Source organism: Trachurus japonicus, chromosome 7 (genome assembly GCF_045865225.1).
Source record: "Trachurus japonicus isolate A0001 chromosome 7, Traja_1.0".
Classification (NCBI taxonomy): Eukaryota; Metazoa; Chordata; class Actinopteri; order Carangiformes; family Carangidae; genus Trachurus; species Trachurus japonicus.
This window is the reverse complement of record NC_140913.1, coordinates 6,275,012-6,299,276: the sequence shown is the minus strand read 5'-3', so window position 1 is coordinate 6,299,276 and position 24,265 is coordinate 6,275,012. Positions and strand designations below refer to the sequence as shown.

At 41.9% G+C, this 24,265-nt stretch overlaps 1 protein-coding gene across 1 annotated transcript in view; it reads left to right on the top strand.

Moving 5' to 3' along the window:
* The window catches only part of LOC146984081 (cryptochrome-1-like), a 33,504-nt gene extending 12,197 nt beyond the window's left edge, over positions 1 to 21,307 (top strand). Inside the window, exons 3-15 of the mRNA XM_085780935.1 lie at positions 3,794 to 3,902; positions 4,043 to 4,185; positions 5,203 to 5,387; positions 7,340 to 7,428; positions 7,514 to 7,654; positions 7,767 to 8,078; positions 9,916 to 10,067; positions 13,872 to 14,074; positions 14,611 to 14,718; positions 14,823 to 15,068; positions 16,408 to 16,488; positions 16,650 to 16,774; positions 17,568 to 21,307. Coding sequence (XP_085637061.1) covers positions 3,794 to 3,902; positions 4,043 to 4,185; positions 5,203 to 5,387; positions 7,340 to 7,428; positions 7,514 to 7,654; positions 7,767 to 8,078; positions 9,916 to 10,067; positions 13,872 to 14,074; positions 14,611 to 14,718; positions 14,823 to 15,068; positions 16,408 to 16,488; positions 16,650 to 16,774; positions 17,568 to 17,576 — 1,903 coding nt within the window. The 3' untranslated portion in view covers positions 17,577 to 21,307. The remainder of the gene's footprint in view (positions 1 to 3,793; positions 3,903 to 4,042; positions 4,186 to 5,202; positions 5,388 to 7,339; positions 7,429 to 7,513; positions 7,655 to 7,766; positions 8,079 to 9,915; positions 10,068 to 13,871; positions 14,075 to 14,610; positions 14,719 to 14,822; positions 15,069 to 16,407; positions 16,489 to 16,649; positions 16,775 to 17,567) is intronic.
* Positions 21,308 to 24,265: the final 2,958 nt, after the last annotated feature.

Sequence of the window (24,265 nt, the reverse complement as noted above, 5' to 3'; positions counted from 1 at the left end):
CGTGCGTGCGTGTGCATGCACATGAACAAGCAGGAATGAGGTTACTAGGCTAAGAGATTGTGTTGTGGTGCGGTCGAAGTGGAGTGTGTCTGTACAGAGAGATGTAGGGCAGAACAGTTATATAAGGACTGATATATGACAGGGCAGCCAGCAGGCGCGCGGACATACTCACACGCACATGCACACACACACATATATATATACGCACACACACACAGGCAGGTAGCCAAGAACATCAGGAGGAAGCGGTTAACCTAGCAACAAACAGACACAAACACAACAGGACATTCAGCCTTTCTAATGTGGAAATACAAATGCACACGCCTTGCATATTGTGTACGTGTCGGCTTGTGAAAGATTTGCATGAGTGCACGTGGGCATGCATGTTCATCCACTGCACGCGCGGGCTCATGTGCGTGCATATGTGCACAATTGCTGTATAACTGCTGATAGTATCTCACTCAGAATGATCTGTTGAATGTCTCTGATATTGTTTTGTGTTCTTTGTCCAATGAGAGCAAAAGCAGAGAGATGCATGTCCGTCTCATTTAGCTTCATAAGCAAATACTGTTCCTTCGATGGTATAATACTGTCTTCAGAAAAAACAGCTGCACTTACATTATCTGTTCCTATGTATAGGTTGATTTGGTTTTTACAATTTTGTTAAGGCAGATTTTGTTGTATCTGAGACTTTTAAGCAACAACATTTAATAGAAATAAGATCTTTAGATTAGTTTGAGAACTATTCGTATGTACCAGAAAAGGGCCGGGATGAGGAGTCACTGTGCAGCAGCGTTAACCACAAATCCATTTCTGTGTCACCACAGTGGAGGCGAAGGTGGCCACTGCATGAGATGACTCAAATCATCGATTTCCCTCATAGCTGTTAAAATGCGACAGAAATCAAGGTCAAGTAATGACAGGAAACCAACTCTCTAACATGTCACATTTGAACTGTCACATAGTCTCTCTGTTTATTTGGATGGTTGAAAACTCAGTGATTCATAATTACAGATTCTCCTGTTGATGTGTGGCCACTCAAAGTTTTGTGTGCCGCAGAGGTGAAATAGGAAATTGTGGACAAAAAGCTAAACCCAGACGGCCATTATAGAAGCTGCCACACGGGCTTCATAACTCTGTCTAGCACACTCATAAGCAGGCACGTGCTCAAAGTGTGCGCGACCTTGCCGCCCGGCTCTGCCTGTCTGCCTGTCTGCGGATTGGGAGCAAACGGAGCTTTGCTCTGTGAGCGAGCCCTCCTCTGGTTTAATGATCGGGCCAACAGGGTCAGACAGGAGGGAACAGAGTTGAGCAGAACATTGTCTGCCCCTGGTGTCTGCTCGGCTCCCCGACTGTCTGCTTAGTCCAAGATCCCGCTCTGATTCTGCTAATGATCAGCACTGCAGTGAGGCTCAGTCTGCTGCTGCTCAACAAGTTGACCTTTGGTGACCTGGAGGTACAGTACATGCAACAGGAATGAAACCACAGGCTGATCAGTAGCTGTAACCTGTGCTGCCTGACTTATTATATCAGTGTGAATTAGATCCCATACTTAAAGTTTCTTATCACTACAATGCATTGAATGACAAACAATAACTCATTTGTCTCATTTGCGGAGGTATCACAAGCAAAACTAAATTGAGTTACTGAAAAATGATAATGTCACTCAGTAAGTTAACTCCAAGTAAAAACAGTGATGATGCATCAGCAGCCAGTTTTCCACTGCTGGGTAGTATATAGAGAAAAGACAATTGAGAACATAACACAATTGAAAAAAGTCTCATCACATCATTCGTGTTTATATAAAAATGTTATATGTTTTTAAGTGAAAATGAAAAGCAAAAAAATACCACTCAAGAGGAAATCACACTCACAATATTTGCCCATATAATCACAAAATTATTTTTTTCTTTACATATCATGTAGCTCAATAATCAAAATACATTTTAGAAGTGTGCTTGAAACTCTTAGGGTAGGGAAAACTTAGGGACTTACCGGTATGCTTATGTCTCCCCAATACATATTCTGTCTTCCTGGTGTTAAGATGAGGTTTTTGTCAAAGTAAATAAATTATTATTGTATTATCTGCCTTCATTTAATTAAAAATCACATTACCATTAGGTATTGATGAGAATTGATAGTTAACAGATAATTACTGTATATAAGCTTTCCAAGAATTTAATTCTGCTGTTAGGGTATCTGAAATCAGTCTTTGTTCAGGGATTGCAGCTATAGGCTTAAACTATTCCAACTCCACGAAGTCCAACTCAGAGGTTAGGGTTTGAATAGCACCCAGAGAAACTGAACATATAACTAAAAACCTAATACAGTATGAATCTGATAACAGATCCTTTGCTACTAGAATAAAATGTCAACAAGGCAATATTAGAAAGGAGTGGTTAACATACCAGTTTATTGCAACATCCAAAAGTGAATATATGACAGCCAATAGAAACACTATTTCAGAAACTGATATTGCAGCACACTTGATGTGTGGAAGGTCTGGTAGGCAGATCAACTGGAAAGGTTAGGTCCTTGCTCTTTCCCTTAAATATCCAACCAAAACAAAGACACTTCTAAATCACATATCAAATGGACATTTGCATGGAGACACCATTCACATCTGGAGACCTTTGATCATCAGTGTGTGTTTCACATGACAATGAACCACTTAAACCTTTGCACTTCCACCACTTAGACCAGCGGACATGCAACATTCCAAGTGGACTCACAATTGTTCTTATGAGCCTCTGCAGATTCAGTAGACTAAATCACAGATGATTGATTCAAATAATCAAAGGTTGAATACGTACAAAGTGGTTCCTCCCAGTCTGGGGGAAACTTCCGTTGTTTCATTACCACAGTAAAGAAGCTTGAATTCAATTGATATGAACTGAATGGCTTGTTGCAGCCAAAAGTCTTCCATGCAATCAAAAAAGGAAGAAAAACATAGAATATGACTTTGTCAAAGAACAAAATTGTTAAGTAGCATTAGGAACAAGTGATGCAAGAATTTTCTGTATTGATGATGAGAATCAGATCTGAGAGTCAACATTACTGACACAAAACTGTAGAAAATCTTCCATGTGGACTGAGAGGTCCCAGGTCCCGGCCTGCGTCATTAACTGCTGTTAGAATATTCCTGACTGGAAGCAGTGATTTGTACTGTGGACCAAAATGAATGTGATTGTGTGTCACAAACAGCCTTCAGACAGAAATGCAGAATCTCTTTATGACCTTTCAGCTTATAGCGGTGAAGCATGTCAGAGCCTCTCCCACTGCTTCTTTGCAATGCATGAATAGGATGGTGCTCCTGTGGAGACTATTTAATGTCGACAGTCATCATCGTACACTGAAAACAGAACGCATTCATTCTGAGCCCACGTACAGGATGTGCACTAATAGGTAATGCTAATACACTGAACGTAAAAGCATTAAAGTACATCCATTAGCACCGAGTTAGCAAACATGACGCTTATTGAGGTGCACACTGCATGATCCATTAAGGCTTCAAACGTGAGGGGAATATGCTCTCAGTGGGTGGTGGCATGCGTCATGAAGTTCGAAACACACAGACACACGCACACAATCGCTATTTTTAACACACTATTTCAACAGTTCCCTTTCAGAACAAGTTGATGTAATATTGCTGTCAAAGCCTTGGTACTGTGATTTACACACACCTCCACACCACGAAATACCAAACGCCTGCCGAAGAAACGTGCAGTAAAGGGAATGAGGAAGTACTCCAAGCCTAACTCAGGTGTTCCTCCTCGCTGTCTTCTCTCTCCAGGTTTCTCCTCCAGTGTTTGGAAGATCTAGACGCCAACCTTCGGAAACTCAACTCTCGCCTTTTTGTCATCAGGGGCCAACCAGCCAATGTGTTCCCGCGGCTCTTTAAGGTCAGCAACCACAGAAAAGTAACAACGATTTAAACAAAGGGTCATTGGTTCCAGCTTCTCTTAACGTGTGTGCTTCTTTTTTTTCAAATGCTTGAAATGAAAATGTTAATAGAGAAAGTCCATCTTTCTGTCTGCATCAGGAGTGGAAGATCTCCAGGCTGACCTTTGAGTACGACTCGGAGCCTTTTGGGAAGGAGAGAGACGCTGCCATCAAGAAGCTGGCCATGGAGGCGGGGGTGGAGGTCAACGTCAAGATATCGCACACCCTCTACGACCTGGACAAGTGAGGAGAACAATAACAGACATACACACAGTTCTAAAGACCCCTAGTGTATGATGGTGGATTCATTTAGTGAGACCTTCAGTCATTTCCTGTGGATTTTGTAACTAATATGTTGGTATAATACAACTTCTCTAAGAAAATGAAAAGAATTTCAAAAAATAAATGAAATCAAGTCGCTGCTTTCCATCTCTTAAATATACATTTGTTACAAAGATATACATTTTAAAAAACTATTTGTAAATACTTTTAACTGTAAAAAAAAAAAAAAAAAAAGTGTGAGGTGAGCAGCATATGAACAATTCGAAAATGACATCACAACCCTTTAATATTTAGTTTTTCAAAAAGGAGATCAAGTACAGAATGATGTGCAAAAACACACTAAAGCTCTGGGAAATAAAATAATCATGCAAATGGCAAGTCTGTTTACAAATAATGAATTTATTATAGGTAGGTAATATGGAGTAGGTGGATAAGCAACATTGTTAAAGTCACTGATAAAACATAATTTCGAATCTTCCACCATCATTCTGAATAGCACAAGGAGATCATTTCTAAGTCATATTCCCTGAAATTTATTAGTAAAAATCCAAGTGTTAACATCAGGGTCTATCAGCCAACGTCTGGCTAATTAATGTTTATTCTCTAATGCCTATAATCGTTTGATTAAATCGGGCGATCGATTAATTGGTCGGGCCCAATTTTAACCTCATACTTCATGTAACTGATACATTTTAAATAAATGGGATTTACAATTTACATCTATACTATCAGTCAAAATGAAATCTTACAAATGCATGTTTAAATTCCACATTAAACTGCGGCAGATGCCAGACTTCCTGCCTGTGTCCCAGTGCATTCAGCAGCGCCATCTTGAGTCCATGAAGAGGTAGACAGGAACACTAACTGACAGATGGCAGTGGGAACTATATTTCTTTTTATCACGTGGTCCTCTGACAGACTTCTCAGTCAGTTTTTGTCCAGATAGTGAGCTTCATTTTAGATGATTCTGCTCCCCAGGATCATAGAGCTGAACGGCGGGCAGCCCCCTCTCACCTACAAGCGTTTCCAGACCCTGATCAGTCGACTGGATCCTCCCGAGTTGCCCGTGGAGACGCTGTCGGACAGTCTGATGGGCCGCTGTGTCACCCCCGTCTCTGAGGACCATGGAGACAAGTACGGGGTTCCATCCTTAGAGGAGCTGGGTGAGGACAAAAACACACACCTCAAACGTAGTCAAGTGCAGATCTACACTCCTCAGGCCTGAGTATCTTAGCACCACTGAAACCACAAACAACCCATAATGACCACTTTTACTATCAATGAAAAATAAATGAACCTCAACTAAAATAAGAAATTAAGCTGACATCTGTCCCTAATAAAAGCACACTTAAACTAAATGAATATCCCTTCCATAATTAACACTGTGCATTCACTAACACTCCTTAATCCAGTTACCCCATTTAAAGGAACATCTCCTATTAACTGTCTCTATTGGATTAATCAGGTAATAAGCTAAAGTTTCTGTCCACGTTTCTTCTTTCCGTTCACAGAAGGTTGCAGTTCATTCATACAATTAGCTGCACTGAAGCCATCTGCTGCTTCCACCTGTTTATAGATAAGATTTTTAAATTTAACCCTCTAATCCCACCAGGAGGAGATGTCTGCTTTCTCTCTGTAAAGGTTTTTACTCCACACCAACTGTCATCTGTCCCTTAAATCAGCCTGGTAACATGTGAAGCGTTTAGTGAGTCCAGCTGTCTGGTTTCCATTCACACACTATCCTCTTCTATCCATTCACAACCTGGCGGTGCCGTCACCATCTGCTGCTCACACCTGTGCACAGTGTCACCTCACCTGCTCAGAACCAGTACACGCTCAGATCAATTTAATATTGATACAAGATTGGAAATAGATTGTGGATAGAAATATGGATAAAACATTTTTGTTAGATTAATTCCCATTTTTGTCACATTGTTTCTCCACAGGATGTGATTTCAAACCTATGGTCATGTGTCACTGTAAAGATAATCTATTGTAGAGTTCTCAACAGGCCTGAATATTATAGCCCGACCCGCGGGTGTTTAACCCTGAACCCGACACGGCCCAAACCTGGCCAAAAAAAAAAATTAAAAATGCGTCATTATTGCATTCTAATACAGGCACACGGATAATGATAGTGATGATGACCAGATTTTTTACTCTATCAACCATAATGATGTAATAATGCTTGAATGAAACACCAAATGTTTTTTTGTCGGACTTCATACAATCAACACACTTTAAAATACAGAGGACCATCCTTATGGAACAATCTACCGACAACACTAAAATCAATATCCACACTGGCTTTGTTTAGTTAAGATTTGTAACGTTTCTGGATCTGTCAATTTGTACCTTTAATTTTATTTTTATTTTTTTCATATGTAAATTGTTTTTTTTTTTTGTTTTTTGTTTTTATTAATTCAGTATCTTTCATTTTTCTATGTTAATTCGTCTTTTTTTCTTTTCTATTTTTTATATTATGAATTTCTGTATTATCTTCTTACTTTGAAGACCACCGCTGTTGTTGTTGTTGTTGTTGTTTTTTACATAGGGGAGGTATTTTTATAAGCCTTTTTTGGCTTCTACCTCTCCTGCACGACGTTTAATTTTACTATTTTTATTGTTTATGCAGGTTATATAATGTGCAAATAAAAAACTAAACTAAACTAAAACTAAATGTGACTGGACATACTGGCGTGAGAACCGTGCAAAAGCTGAGCTAACTTCTACATTCTTCTGTAAGCAGACAATTATCACCAAAATGACAGTGGTGATTCAGTGTATTTCACAATAAACAACACACAGTAAGAAAAAGATGCGTCTTATTTAAAAAAAAAAAAAAAAAAGGAAGCCCGAGGGGCGACCCCAGTCATTTGTATTTTTAGCCCTGAGAACTCCAATCTATTGTATTGTAATTGATAGATATGTAAATGACATGAAATGTATTTCTCCTAAAGAAAAGGTATGACACAATAGTTATTAGCTGGAAGACTTTGCGTTGTGTAAGATTTTATTTAGTGTATGTGACATAACTGAAGGATTGTTGACTCATCCAACACGTGGCCACGGCGCTGTTGTAAACCAGAGAGCTGATTCATGTGAATGTTTCCAGGCTTCGACACCGAGGGCCTGCCTACAGCCGTGTGGCCAGGTGGAGAGACCGAGGCACTGACCAGGATAGAGCGCCACCTGGAGAGAAAAGTCAGTAACAGTCATTTTGGTCATGAATTGTTTTAGTCATACGATTTTTAAGAATGCAATAAATGTGTTTTTCTTCCTTTTCCAGGCATGGGTGGCAAATTTTGAGCGCCCCCGGATGAACGCCAACTCTCTGCTGGCCAGTCCGACAGGCCTCAGCCCCTACCTGCGCTTCGGCTGCCTCTCCTGCCGCCTCTTCTATTTCAAGCTCACTGACCTCTACCGCAAGGTCAGTGTGCAGCCTACCCAACTTTCAAAAACCAGCTCCAGCTTCCTGTGGCAAAATTTAGTATGGTTGCATCTGTATGTATTCTTGATGTGTTTGTATTCTTCTGTCGCAGGTGAAGAAGAACAGCTCTCCACCGCTCTCTCTGTACGGCCAGTTACTGTGGCGCGAGTTCTTCTACACCGCGGCGACCAACAACCCACGCTTCGACAAGATGGAGGGCAACCCCATCTGTGTACGCATCCCCTGGGACAAAAACCCGGAAGCGCTCGCCAAGTGGGCGGAGGCCAAGACGGGCTTTCCCTGGATAGACGCCATCATGACTCAGCTGAGGCAGGAGGGCTGGATCCATCACCTGGCCAGGCATGCAGTGGCGTGTTTCCTCACCAGGGGGGACCTGTGGATCAGCTGGGAGGAAGGGATGAAGGTGAGTGAAGGGATGAAGGGAGACTGAATTGATGCGAAAAAGAGAAAAGAAAGTCATGACAACATCTTTGAAGAAATTCCCCCCGACATATTATGGTGCAAATGTTGACTGGGGAATTAAAAATGATCTGATTAGATTACAATCTCAATGAATAGCGCACTTTACCTTTGGCTCATTTCCTGAGAAATGGCAAATCACAGGGGGGTGTCCATGTCATCCCCCATTTGCAAATTTATTTTTAAACCACTGACTGGTTAAAATACACATCTCATCTCATCTCATCAGCCACGTTGCAGGAAATATGGTCACACTCTCTCCTGAGTGACAGTTGAATAAAGGCCATCATGACACCACTGTGAGGTTGACCTTAAAGCAGTAGGTGTGATTCCTCAATAACAGGAACTTCTGACCTTTGAAATCTTGAAAAAAACAAAATTATTTTAACTTTGTTGTTTTCTATTTTAAAAAGCATTGATTGTCCCCCCCCCCTCCTCACTGAGGTAATGATGTCATTTAGTGACTCCTAGCGACTTTTACGACAGCCAATAGGGACTTTCCTTACTGAGGAGTTGGCAACACTGGGTGCACCGCTAATTAGCTTAGCTCAAACGCTGGAAGTGTATAGGTAGTGTTAGCCTGCCTCCTACCCAAGCCGAAATCAGCAGTCAGAAGCTGATTTCATTTTAGCTCTAAACTCTGTAAATATATCACTTTATCAACATTTCAAACATTTTTAGGTGAGAAAGTAGCCATTTACAATTTTGTTCGGACGAATTCGGCGCTACTCAAGCTAGCCGTTGTGACCAACGCACTTCCGGTTACTTTCACAAAATAAAACACCTGTTGCCCTTTACATACAAAAAACCATGACAATAGAATTTGTGCTTTTACTTTGAAATAGGAAGCTAACCTAGCTACCCTCGATGTAGCTAGCTTGAATCAAAATAAACTGTCTTTGCTTGAACCCTCCGTTTTGACCGATCTCGTCCCGTTAGCGGCATTTGACCGCTCATGCCTTACCGGAGAGTTTTGTCAGCTCTGAGACGAAGATCGGCCCGCCGGTTTCCATTTAGAGTTGCTGAAGAGTTTCTCTGATGACTTTAGGTGGAGGCAGGCTAACACTACCTATGCACTTCCAGCGTTTGAGCTAAGCTAATTAGCGATACGCCAGCTCTGCTCGTATCTCCCTTGTTACTGCACGCACAGTCGAAAGGATGGTGTCTATTTGCTTGTCATAGACTCGGGAGTGAGGCAAGACACGAAAAAAAAAAAGTTGGTGTATCCCTTTAAAACTGTCAATAACTGAATGCTGCTTCACTTTGTTTGGTTTTGGTTCTGCGACACAATTTAACAGTTCTTTTTTTCAGAGCTTTTCAAGCTTAGCCCCAACAAATTCAATCATGTTTTTATGAAAAATATTTTCTTGAAATTTCACCCAGGGGACAAAAAAACCTTAATTGAAGAATAAGCCATACATAATGTCACTATTTTCACTGTATCTTTTAAATTTTAAAAGATACTGTGAAAATAGTGACTGATGAAATTTTGGTGCTCAAAGTTTTTTAAAAACTTTGAGCACCAAAATGTCATCAGTTCAACCTTGAATCCAAGAAAATTATTGTTTTTTTGAGATATAACATTGAAGAGGCGGAAAATGGATTTCGTGAGGTCACTGTGACCTTTTATCTTTGACCTTCGACCTCCAAATTTCGAATCAGTTTAATCTTGGAGCCCAAGGGGATGTTATGCATAATTTCTCACAGGTTCATCAAGAACCCGCCAGTCAGATATGGTGTAACAAACATGTGGATGTTGTGTTGTGTCGGTGCTGCTGCAGGTTTTTGAGGAGCTGCTTCTGGATGCAGACTGGAGCGTGAACGCAGGCAGCTGGATGTGGCTCTCCTGCAGTTCATTCTTTCAGCAGTTTTTCCACTGCTACTGCCCCGTGGGCTTCGGCCGGCGCACCGACCCCAACGGGGACTTCATCAGGTTGGTCACTTTCCTGGCCCCACCCCCTCTTGGTGCCAACAACTAATCCCCACCCCACCCCCTCCTCCCATCTGAATGGTACCTCTCCTCCCTCTGTCTCTCTGCACTGCACGAGCGGAAAAAGCAAACAAACAAAGACTTACTGCATATAAACACGTGCAAAATCAGCCACTCACATGAGACCAAGGAATAAGTAGAGAGTGCACATCATTTTAACAGGATGTGTTTAGGTGATTCAGTACAACACACACTTATGTACAGACACACACAGCTGACAGATTGAAGTTATCAGACAGTGGGAGGGAGGGAGGGAGGGATAAAGGGAGACCTCCAGATGATTGGGTAAGTCAAGAGAATAAGCATCCTTCCCTCCTCATCTTATTTTTGCCCATTGGTCCGTTGTGTCTTCTGTTCAAACTTCAGCACTTTTGGAATCAGGCATGTCTTTTGTAATAACCTCAGCATTCACGGTGTACTTCTCTTTTTTTTCTTCTTTTTTTTCTGTGAATATCTACTTGGTGATTGTGTGTGCTCGCGTTATTCTGAGTTAATCTAACTGTTGTCAGCAGATGATTTTTCTTTTTTTTTCCTTTTTTTTTTTACTGCAGAGGTGTAGATGAATTCTCTCTCTGGATGTGGCACTGTGTTTCTGTCTTGGCTCATCAAGGGGGACTGGGGGAAAAGCTCAGCTATCCCTCTCCCCTACTAAGATTGTAGCTGATTGCTTTTAAGATGATTGGCCGTTCTCAGCCAGGGGCTGCCTTGGATGGAAGCCGGGGTTTGAGCTGAGACGTCAGTGGCTGCTTGTTTGTCTGTGTGTTGTTGTTTTTTTTGTTTGTTTGTTTGTTTTTATGTATTGTGCAACCCTGAGGGACGGGACTTTGCTCACGCCCCAGCAGCACCCTCTAGGCAGGTTTATAACTCGGTAGCGTCTCATTTCGTCAAAAGGGATTCTGACCGCTTGGTAGGGAAATGCAAACGCCTTGCCTGCATTAAAAAAAGAAAGTTCCACCGCACTCAATGGGGTACATTCAATAAATTTATTTGTTAAAACCGCAGCAACGCGTTTCGCCCTGTGGGCTTCATCCAGCCTGATGAAGCCCACAGGGCGAAACGCGTTGCTGCGGTTTTAACAAATAAATTTATTGAATGTACCCCATTGAGTGCGGTGGAACTTCCTTTTTTCATGGTTTTTGTTCCTGACACCACCTGCACCATTGTGGAGTTTTATCTGAGTTGTGCAGGGGCAATCTTTTCTCTATTTTGGCCTTGCCTGCATTGGTTAGGTAGAGGACTATGAAGCATTACCCGGAGGGTAGTGAGGAGAGGCGTTGCACCGGCTGGAGCTCTGCCAGTCGCAGTGAAGCACGGTTGGCGCCGGTACTTGTTACCCGTGCCGTGCCCACGCGAGTCGGTTCACTGTCCAGGCACTAGGCAAAGCCCCTCATCCGACCCTTTGTGAAATGTTCAGTGGTGCTCTGCTTTACATTAATGCAGCCCTGCTGGTTCAGGTGGACCTGGAGAAGTGGCTGGTTGATATACTGTAGGCCCTGACAGAGAGAGAGAGAGAGAGAGAGAGAGAGACTCACACGCACCTTTCATGTTCACATAGGTATTCACAAATCACAAACTACCTCATATTTTGGACAGAAAAGAAAAAAGATTAAACGATTGTTCAAGAAACTAATATATTCTACAGTCTATTCCCTCATAGTTTTACCCTTTAAATTCTCATAATGTCACCACTTAATTCTAGTTATATTTAAATGTATTCTCAAATTCAGTATGTGGCCCTAATACTCTACCATGCCACAAACCAATGGAAGTGTCCATTAGTTTGTATGTGGCCAGCAAACTGACTGTAAAATACTTGCAAAGGCCAAATTCAAATCAATCCACAGTATCAATATTAGAAACTATCCAACTGACAACGTAGGGCTAGTTAAGCACATGAGCAGAAAATTGCACATCATATAAAAATATTACAATACGAGCAAAAAAAAAAAGCATATAAAACTCTGCATCACATCCATCCGCTGTCCTCTGCTGGACCGCTTGCTACTGGCAGGTCGTGTGTCTTCCTGGCAAAAAGGTTGTGGTCCCTTTTGGTAAAATGAGGGGGCCCCCTAGTGGGCCAGTCCAGAGTGTGGTGCTGTGGTTGTGGGAGGGTACAGTCAGCAGGGGGGCCGACAACCACTACAGTCTGAGGGACGGGGTGGGGGGGGATTACGTGGGAGGGGCAGGCATGAGCTCTTTTCTCAGTCCACCACTGTCTGATCAAGGGTGGGGGTGGGGGTGGGGGGGGGGGGGCTGAGCTGTGATGTATAATGGAAGACTTCTGTCACTGAGCAGGGAGCTTCAGTGTTGTTTGACCTAGATGTAGCTTTAGTCTAGACACAGACATGGACACGTAGATTCCAGTTTTTTTTTTACTTTGCTTTTTCTCCAGTGTTGCCCTTGAACTCATAAACAGGAACCTTTTTTTCCACATATACATATAATTATTATTATTAGATATAGATATAGAGATATAGATATAGATATAGATATAGATATAGATATAGATATAGATATAGATATAGATATAGATATAGAGATATAGATATAGATATAGACTGTAATTATATAATGTATAAAGAAAGAAAGCAAAAGACAGATCTGTCAATGGCAGAACCTTTCCATCATACACCAGCTCTGGTCAGGGGTTGGGGTGGTGGGGGATGAGTGGGGGGGGGGGGGGGTCAATACACACTGCTTTCTAATCGCGTGTTACAGTAGACGTCTCCTAGCATCATCAACCCAATCGGCAGCGATCTCTCTCTAGTGAAGGAGGGGTGGGACGGGGCGGTCTCCGTAAGCAACCGGAGCGCCGTCCGTCGGCTGCACCATCCCCGCCCACACCCCCCCCCCCCCTCTCTCTCTCTGCCTGTCAGCGTCTCACTGTGGCACTTCCTACAGTTCCACAGTTCCACTTGCCCCCCTCCTCTGTCCCGTCCGTCTCCCCTCCTCGGACTCGGTAAGGTCGGACCAAGCGCAGTAGGTAGGTTGCCTCTCTTTGTCACACGGAGCAAATCCACGACAGGCTAAAGGACAGACCTAAGCACACAAACTCCAGCAGGTTGGAACGGCACTGTGAGCTGAATTCTCTGCTTTTATTGGCTCCATCTCCTGGAGGATCACACAGTATTTCTTTGTCTGCGGCGTGGCTGCTATCACACCTTCTTACTGTAAAAAGTTGTTTGGGACCACAGCCTCTTGTTTTTCTTGACCTATAGTCCTCACTGTGCACTGTGGCACTAACTCGCCTCAGTGCCTGAGTCTCCAAAAGTTTCACAGTTGCAAAGCAGTGACTTTGTACTCATATACTCATGTACTGTAGCCATACTGTGCAGTGTTGTGGTTGTTTGTAGCTTTCATTTTGTTGCAACTATTTTTCCATAACACTTGTAAGCATGAAGTGCTGAAGACCAGCATGCTGTTCTCAGTTACAGAACATATACAGTATGGGCTGTAGAAATATATAAATAGAATGCATTAGAATATCATGAGGACATTATCTTTTTTCTTTAGAGACAAAGAGAAAAAAAAGTCTTACTGAATTTTCTTAATAGATACTCTATTCCATTTTTTTTAATACATATCTTCACATGGGTTTTACCTACTATAAGATATTTTTCTGCTTTGTTTTGAAAGAATAACCTTTTGCGTCACTCCAGCCCCCTCCCTCCCAGATTAACTCCACCTGTAACCTTCCACATCCTGTTGACACGAGCTGGCGTATCTAATGTCTCCCTGTGCTTCCAGACGATACTTACCTGTCCTCCGAGGTTTCCCCGCTAAGTTCATCTATGACCCGTGGAATGCTCCGGAGTCTGTGCAGGCGGCCGCCAAGTGCATAATTGGGGTCCATTACCCAAAGCCCATGGTGCATCATGCTGAGGCGAGCCGACTCAACATCGAGAGGATGAAGCAGATCTACCAGCAACTTAGCCGATACAGGGGATTGGGTGAGAGAAGAGACAAAATTCTACCAACACTAATATTTGCCGTGGTGGTGTAAAATGCTCCATGTTTAATATGTGGGGTTGGGAATCAAACTTTGATACTTTTATGGACTAATTAAATAACAGAGGATGGAAATGCCTTGTTGCATAATAGTGAATGAGTAAATACATCATTGCAGGTGACTTGCAGTTTATTTACATGAACACATTTGAGTGTGTGAAGAGAAATTAATCTTATGCAAAACAAAACAATTGACAGTAATTCTGTAAATGTATTTCATAAAAATTATAAGACCAGCAGCCAACCAGTAAAAAAATATGATAAATAGCTTGGCTTCCACAACAGTAAGATACATAAAAACAAAAAGATGAATATTTGTAAGATAATATGAAGAGAAGAATAAACCAGATGACTGGAAGTGGTCCCTCCAGAAAGTCAATTAAAAAAAACAATCATTAAATATAATAACCTCATAATATATTGATCTCTTCTCCAGATGTAAAAAACAAATATGTGCATATGTGTTTGTGTCTTCCAGGCCTGCTGGCATCGGTGCCGTCCACAAATGGGAATGGGAATGGAGGAATGATGGCCTACTCTCCTGGAGAGCAGCAACCAGGGACCAACAACAGCAACAACTCACACAGCAAGTCCATTTTAAACAAATAAGGACATGAAGATGTTTTCACCAAAGCTTTTGACAAAATGAAGCGGTGCTTACACGTCATCTTCTGTGGTGTTTCCCCCCAGTGCCTGGAGTGTCGGGGAGCTCCTGTGCAGCGGGGAACGGCAGCGGGAGCATCTTACTCAACTTTGACAGTGAGGAACAGACGGGGCCCGCCAGTGTTAGGCAACAGCAGCAACGACTCCAACCGCTGCCACAGCAACAACAACAACAGCAGCAGCAGCAACAACAACAACAGCAACAACAACAACAGCAGCAACGACTCCAACCGCTGCCACAGCAGCAACAACAACAACAACACCAACAGCATGGTAGGTCTCTCTCATCTTATGACCTCTTATTTCACTCTGTGATAGGTGCATTTTTCTGGCCTGTGCATTTATGAAAGTACCTTCATTAATTGCTGGTAACTGTCTAGTAGGACCTGGAAAGAGTTCAGGATCATTGCAGCAGTCCATGATTGATCAGAAAAGAAGCAGCAGAGTTCACACAGCTTGATTCTTGGTTCATTTTGTCCTTTGAATTTTTGCTTCAGGCTAAGATGTTTCAATTTTAAAGCAAAAATAATAATGATCAGCAGGTAAAGCAACTGGGATCAACAGTTAGTATAATATACATGAACTGTATTAAGCCAATCTTTAAAAAGCACAATGCATGCCAGTCACTTTCCCAATCAAGAGATCTCAAAACAACATGCACTGATAACTAAAGGTAATGAACCTACTGCTATGACTGTAGGGATTATGGCAATAGACGAATTTGCCAAAATGTTGAACTATCCCTTTAACAAAACCCCACAAAACATTCTGTTTATTGAATTTTTCCATATTCAAGACAAGTGTTTCAGTGACTTATTGTGAACATATTTTTTTCAACCCGAACCCCCCTCCCGTTCCCTCCCCCCGTTTCCCATGAACAAAAACCCCTTTAACGGCGGACTAGTGCCGCAGTGTCTGCGCCTATTAAATCTTTTTTTTGTATACTGCACGCAAGCTTTCCACGTCTTCTTCTCTGTTCTGTGTAGTTACTGTGTGTCACAGCGCCACAGTACAGTACACTACAGAGTTTTTAGTTGTTTTTAGTGGATTTGTGTGTACGCATACATTCCTTGAAACGATGCGGTGTTCCTGAAAAACTTTCTGAGAATGAACGAGAAAAAGACGGTTTTGGGAAAGCTCCATTTCCATGTGGACAAGGCCTCAGCCAATCAGACGACCCCCAGCTCCCCTCACATTCTGTAGGTGAATTGGTGTTCATTTAAGAGGAGCCAAGAGGACTGGTGAGGCAGGAGAGGGTTTAATTAATTTGGTTATTCATGTGCAATTTGTTCAATAAAAGTATGCACACAATTTTTTAAATTTTTTTTCGTATTTTTATTCAGTTTCATAGGTTATTCAGTGTTTGAGGGGAACTATTAGCAGGCTACCTATCAAAGCAGAAAGACACAGGAAGTGTATGGTTAACGTGCACACTTATTACTACTATTTGCGTATTTTTCGCAAGTCATATTGTCATCGCAGTGAACAGTGTCATCACACATCGCACATTTTGCTCACATTGTGCAGGTCTAGTAATCAGGCTACTTACATGCTAATTAGCACATTTAAAACAGTGTGATCTTAATAATGGATTTGAATACATCTGTTGCAGGATACCACTCAGTGCCAGACGCCAGCCAGACCATCACCAGCAGCCGACTCTTTCACGAGTTCGCTGTGCCTCAACACCCAGGTAACAGAGATGTTTCAAAATGATGAATGTGGTTTTGTTGTTTTGTTGAATGGCCTCCTCCCCAGTAGCCGTCATCATGAGCATCACATAAGATGCGTGAAAGCAGACATCACTTCTTGCTCCGCAGTGTTTTAAGTCTTTCTCGTCTCCCGCTCCCTCAGGTCTCCTCCTACACACCAGAGGCGGCATCACAGGAAAGAGGGAACGCGAGTCGGAACGAGAGGGGTCGGGGGAGGAAAGCCTGGCGTCCTGCTCCCTGCACAAGATGCAGAGGCAGAGTGCAGAGGTCAGACTTCTTCTCACTACCCCACCCAGGATATTGCATGACACCTGAGATGAGATGTCAGAATGTATTACCATGCAAAGATGTGCCTCTTGCTCATATTTTCACCGGCAGTTCGAGCGACATAATCAGGTGTTTAATATTTAGGTTGAAGGAAAAAAAAACAATCAGCCGCTGACTCACAATGTGTCTCAAGCTCAAGGAAAAGTTGAACAGAATAAAAACACAGCATGAAAACAGCTGTTGACGCAGGGGAATAGGAAGGTTGCGTAATTGGATGACACACATCAACCCACAGCGACATGTCATCGCCGGCCAGTGTACTGTACGTGTGTGTGTGTGTGTGTGTGTGTGTGTGAGAGAGACAGAGAGAGAGAGTGCCCACAGAGGGGAAAACATGTAGTTGTAGGCGGTGTTGATGCCGCCGGTGTATGTTGCCCTTTTATGCTTGGTAATAAATCATACATGCGATCACTGAAGGGCGCCAAGTTTTAAATCTGTCGAGGGAGATACACGAGACGATGGAGACTTGCTGGGCGTTATGATGAGTCTCTGCTCCCACTCCAAGATAAATATTTTCATCATCACGCAGTCTGTCAACAGAGGGACTCATCTCTGTAAATGTCAGCCCGTCGTAATTTTGCCACACTTAACAATAAAAAACGCAAAACAGGTGTTTGACTGCAGGGACACGATGCAAAACAATGGTGGAAGTCGGCAGTGGAAACAGGGGAAGTCACCTTGCTTTCACCTCAAATGCTCATTCGTGTGTGTTTTCCCTGTGTTTTCCCTGCAGACCACCTAGAGCCTGTCTCAACCCACATCAGTCACCAGGCAGCACAGAGGGGAACCCCAACGTGGCCATCTGTCCTCCAAACACAACGCAGCTCCAGACAAGACCGGCTCCTCTTCCGACAAACCTGAAACTCCACTTTTCTGTCTTTTACAGAGACCTCCACCCCCGCCCCGCCCTGCCCCGCCCCCCACCAACACCCCACAACACTGGGGTGTACACACAAAGGTGAAAATGTGATCTCTGGCTCACACTATGGCATTTGATAACACAGTCCGTTGACGTCGTTTATAGTCGTGTACAGACGGGTGTGGCAAACCTCAGAAGGACGCGCAAAGAAACGCCTCAAACTCAGAGCACGACAAATAATTTGTCAGAATATAAATGAATAAAAATACATAAAAAACAACAGTACATTATTGTCTTAAAACTGCTGCCACCAGCCAGTATATACTGTACAAACACTGAAGCAGCTACAAGTGTAAGTAATTAAATATTTAGTGTTTGTTTGTTTTTTTGGATGATGCAAAATCTCCATGCAAACGCCTCATCCACCATCTCATGCACCGATATGAAACCAAGCCAACTGTGTCAGGGTTTACAGAGATGTTTTTCTACTTTTACTACAGCTTTGTATTATTTACCTTTACAAGGAAAACACAACACATTCACTGCATCATACTTGATAACACATAATTCCATCACACTTCAAACTTACACTGATAGTGTATTTGTTGTGGAGATAAAACACTTGTAGTTTTTTCCCCAGGAAATAAGAATCTCTATTTCCAAAAAAAAAAGAATAAGGACAGCTTTTAGTACTGTTTTAGTAACTGTTTCAGTACTGTTATCGCCTCTGATTTTTATATTTTACCAGACTAGAAGCACATGTTTATTCACAGTAACAGCCTGGCCCGCTGATTCAGGGACTTCAGTCTTAGTAGTGTGCATGTGAATACTAATATAGATCCTTCAGGTACCAGAGGGTCTAACTGGTGGACGAGTGTGATAACCCTCCTCAGTAACACAAGTGCAGCTGGTCACAGTCCATGGGAACATCTACCACTGCCTGCTCAGCATGTGTGATCTCCATGCGTATCGGCAGCTAAAAACAGTGTTTTGTTTTTTTGTTTTTGTTCAGACAGTTTTTAAGACGTACAGTGCGTGCATCTCAGTCATGTATAAGGTTACCGGAATGTCTCTAAAGACATATTTAGAGTGTCTCTCTGTAGATTATTTAATGTACAGTTTGCCAACTTGGCTCTAAAACCGGCTATAGAAGAACAACATGATGGGTAAGTTATAGCTCAATATTTTTAGAGCTTAAACTTTTCTACAAAGGAACCATCAAGTAAACATGTTGGAGTTTCTTCTTGTTTTGTCTTTTCTTTTTTTTTCATATAAAACCATTTAGATCCTGATCAGAGATTTTCGTGATTCCCATCAACATCAGTCCAAAATGAGCAGTTCTCTGTCATTGTATAGGAGTTCAGTTTCTATGCGCCATCTTCATCTTTAGTTTCAAGTGTTGCTTTTGTTATCTCCAAGGTTTCACACTGTCAGATTAACTGTGAATCAGTGTGGATTTGACATTTTCCTCGCAGCTGTCGACCATCAGAGCCTGGACGATCCATTCTGTTCTCACTTTTATTTCACCAGACTAAAGTCAGTCACATTTTCACCTTTGTCCCCACCCCGCCTCCCCACCCCACCAACAAAACCTTCAGTTTCAAAAGTGTCTCAGTGCCCGCACAAATTTATAGACAAATCACTCTATCCGGAGTGTCAATGATTTTTGTCTTTTGTCGTATTGCTATTGTGAAACTCATGCATCAACCAAAAGAAAGCAGATTTCAGTGTCAGTGTGGGAGAGGAAGTAGTTTGAGGTAACGTTCTTAAAAAAAAAAAACAATCTGGAGGACACAGAAGGCAGTTGGTTCCAGTCTCCTCTCAGAGGCGTCACATTTTTTCTAAGATTTCTTATAAAAACCAAAAAAGAGTTGCAAAACAAACTGGAAGGAAGAAACTAAAAACTATAAGTTCGAGTCGACACAATAAACGACAGGCGACGACATCTGATCCAAATGAGCCTTCCAAATCTGTCGGTGAAACAGAACCCAACATTCCTCTGAAACAAGCAAGCCGTCCTGATGAAGGATTCCTGCTACTGTACAAGGACTTGAACTATATATATAGAGAGAGATATAGACTGTATGACTACAGGTGACATTTTGCGCTCTGGGTTTAATTGAAACAAGTCTGTCTGAACTTGGAGGTGTAGCAGTGCTGCAGAACGGCTGGAAACGTGCCCACTGTGTGAGTCGTATAGCAAACAAGGTTTCAAAATGGCCGCTGCAAAGTCATCTATGGGAGGATTTGTGTAACAACACTGATAAAAGTTGGTGTCTCATTAAGGCTCCGTCCACCCTCCACTGTCACCTTTCATTCACATGAGAAGAATGCAGTTGAAATGAACCAGAGAATGTAGGATTCCTCCTGTTGAGTTAACCCCCCCGCCACCCCGCCACACACACACACACACTGTAATTCTCCAATAAAACCAAAATACTACCAACACCAGAGCTAGTTAATCAATTAAAATATCTACTAATTTACCAGAATTGTTTTCTCCTGCAGGCTGGAGACAATAATTACACAAATTGTCAACAATTGACAAACTGGAGCAGAAACTGTGTGCCATAAAATATTGTTACAAATTTAGAAGTTGGAAATAAATGATACAAACTTGGGTTAAACACACAACCCACTTAAACATATACATACACATTCAACACACTGCTACCACAAGTTATTCAAATCCTTCTACCCATGTAAACAGAAGGCATCCTACAGACAGCCTTTGTAGTGGTGAGTTATGTAAGGTCTGTGAGGAAGCCCAGTCTGCCATCAACAAGCATAATTTCACTACCAATGGTTTGACTATTGATTGGTTTCAGAATCTATATAGTATGTTTTGTTATGAGCCAAGCTGACTGCAGAGAAGACACTTTTTTTTCTTCCTCAAAAAGCTAAAAAAGAGCTTCAGAAACATGACATACTGTTATTTCACAATGCTGTAGGTTCTACAGACCATGAGTTTTTAAAGTCCAAGTCAAAGTTTGATCATGAAGTCCACAATAAAAACTCCAGACAGTGACTTAAAGTGATGGCTAAACCTGCTCCACACTCTCAACAGATACCAAAATAAAGCCTTTAGGTCCAGTTTTAGCTGTTAATATTTATATAACTGACATCGATCAAGTCTTAATTTGAAAAACCCTGCAGATTGGGGTTGTAGATGTAAGTTCTGGTGTCAGTGGAGCCGTGATGACTCATGTCTGTGTACAGTTCTCGATATTCGTCCATCTGTGATTGTACTCGACTCCAGGACTAACAGAGGGTGGGGGCAGGTGGGATGGGTGGGTGGAGAAGGATAAAGAGTATTGTAGTGTTTCTGTATTATAATTCTGTATGTTCTCAAGAGGATTTGAACATTGATAGCTTTTTTTGTAGCATTTATCACCATGGAAAAACAAGTTGAACCAAGTTTTTATTCTTGCTTTTTCTTTTTCTTTTATTATGTTTCTGTTTTGTTCTCCCTTCTGTTACATGAAGGTGAAAACTGATGCCATCTATCATCTCTGTAATATTGTGCTCTATCTCTGTCTCTCCTTGTGTTGTGAAAGGCTTTTCTTGTGCTTGATCAAGTTCATGACGGGAAATTAAAAATTGTTACAACTTGATATCTTTTTTATTTTTCACCTTCTTCATCAGCAGTAAAGCAATAACCTGGCCATAATCCACATTTACATCTGGAGATGCCTGTAAAAATCTGTTTGATAAGTAGAGCCGGAGATTAAGTTAAAGTGTAAAGTAGGTACTAATTTGCGTGTTAAAGGAACTTGTGGAGGACACGAGTCTTCAAGAGGTCCATTTATTTAAACCTTTATTTTAACTTGTTGGTCACTGAGGTTTCCCTCATTTACAGGGACGACGAGTTTAGAAGCAGCAGCAGAAAATAAATACAATTACACTGAATAACAATTGCAGGATGATTTACAAAAGTCAGACACCATACATTTAAAATCAGCAAGAGAGGGAATATTCTCCAGCCCCAAAGTATGTTGGAGAATATGCCACGAATTTGGAGCATCAAAGGAAAAGGCAGATTTACCAAGATCTGAATGTACAAAATGGACCTTAAGAAATAACAAGCCACTAGAGCGAGTAGAATAAGATCCAGAGCGCCGTTCTAATAGAGATGAGATGTATGGGGGCTGTTTACCAGTAAGGGCCTTGAAGATGAACATATACCAGTGCTTCATGCGTCTGTCAGAAAGGGAGGACCAACCAACTTTTCTATGATGAGTGTCATATCTATGCCTGGTAATAAATCTGAGAGCAGAGTGATAAATGGAATCCAGAGGTTTGAGGGTTGTAGCTGCTGCATGTGGTTTTTTGTGGTTAATGGGTTAGGGTTAGGGTTAGGGTTAGGGCTAATTTCTTGACATCATGACGTAATTAACGGCCTGTAAATTAAAGGGTTACCCCCTCATCCCCTCGCCCTATCCTGCCCTATTAAGAGTCATCCCAAACCAATTAGTGTAGAGTGTGACTGGACTGTCCAGTCCTCAAACAGTGAGTCTGCATCAGTGCAGACTAATGATGATCTGAGCAGGAAGTGCAACAGGAGACTCGAGGAAACGATGTACAAATATAAGAGGTCCTTATTTATTCCACTATATCTGGTATTTTAAGGTGTATTCAGACCTGGCTTGTTTGGAGCAGTTATTCTGAGACAGGGAGTCGCAGGTCTGAATAAACCCTTAAATTTAACACTCACACATAGGCATGTATGTAGCTTAATATAGGGACAGTAAGAAAATAAAACAAAGCAGCTTATGAAATGTTTATCTCGTGTTTTTCAGTAACACTTTGTCCTTATGTATTTTCTCTATCAATGTAAAGCACTTTGACTCACCTTGAATTAGAAATATGCCATACAAACAAAGCTGCTTTGATGGTATCCCAGGTGTATAGGTCCTGGGCCAGGCTCACTGAAGGGGCGAGGAACTTACAGCAAAGGCCATCAGCCATCAGCTATTCTTACTTAGTATATATCCTGTGGAACAGTGTGACAACTGCAGCAGCAATGTAAGCTAAATGTCTTGTCAATCACCACAGTGACAGCTGCTTCACTCCTCTAATAAAGTGGCTTCTTTGGCTTCTTTTTTGATTTTGAGTGACACTCAGCAGTGAAGTGAAAGCAGATTGTGAGTGGTTTGGGTTTAGGCCTAATGGTTGAAAGTCACTCATTTACTGTTGCAGGGCACAAACACTTCCGGTTGCCATCTGCTTCCGCTTCCTAATGTTTTGGTAGGTAGCTGCTCAGCTAGTCGACAATGAAAAAGGTTAAAATGTTTAAATACCAGTGAGCATTTGGTACAATAGCTGAGCACTTATGTGTGCCATTGTGTGCCAGGCATCTAGTTTTTTTCACTTTTCCTGCCGATGAAGATAAGGTCTAAGTGGATCGCCGCTATCCGCAGGGACCAGGTGCCCGTCTTCCCCTCTCCTCCAGAATAAGGTGTTTTCCTCCTACAAATCCCACTGCACTCTGAAGGGGCTCATTGGGATTGCACCACGTGGGGCAGTGACAGTGATTCATCTCTGCACTGTATGCCCAGTCTATCAGCGAAAAGTAGATCACACGTGAATCTGGTCTCCTCACCCTCCTAACACCTGGGATGGCTGTCATGATAGACAGAGGTTTTCTTATTGATGACGTTGTACCCTGCAAGATTTACAGGCCAGTATTCCTCTCTGGCTGGTGTCCAATATCTACAGGTGAAGTTATGGAGACCCAGGCCATAGCACATCTCAGGGTGCATGTGGAGCGCCTCATTCGCCGGGTCAAGGACCACCAATTCTTTGACTCTGAAATTCCCCTATGGCTTTTTGTGAGCATCAACCAACTCTACACTGTGGCCTGTCTTCTCACAAATTATGAAAATGACCCAATGGTACCCAAGGTCTGAGTAATAGCAACAAAGCCCCCATTTTTTGAGGAAGGACTTTCAACACGTGTGTATAAATGTATATAAATATAGTGTATATAAATATACAGTGTGACCAATACAGTGTGACCAAGCTTTCAGTCAGACGACCTTCATCAGGGCATTGCACATGCAATCTGAAAGCTTGGTTTGCACACCAAAGGCAGTCACACTGTATATTTATAGATTTTAGTAGGGATGCACCAATCTGGCTTTTTCAGTCCCGATCAGATACCAATACGTGGGCTTAGCGTGTCGCCCGATACCCGATACAGATCCGATACCACTGTTGAATTAATAAACTGTACACCAGGGTTCCCCAATTAGATTTAAATGTTCTTCAATTAGATTTAAAAAATGGTCAAAATGTCACAAATTCAGTTATCTAAACAAAAATCTGATAATACATGAACTGTATCATTATCAAAATACGGTGAAAAACATGTCCCTGCACTTTCCAGACACACAAATGCTTGAAAATTTAAAAAGATCATCCACATTAAACCAAAATTATGTAATTTAAAACCATTTTAAATGATGATGATCATTTCAGTTTATATATTTACTGTTTTGTTTTATTTTTTTCAGTTTTAATTTCCTTTGTACCTAAAAAAACACTTGTCCCACTGCCATGGTTCAACGCTA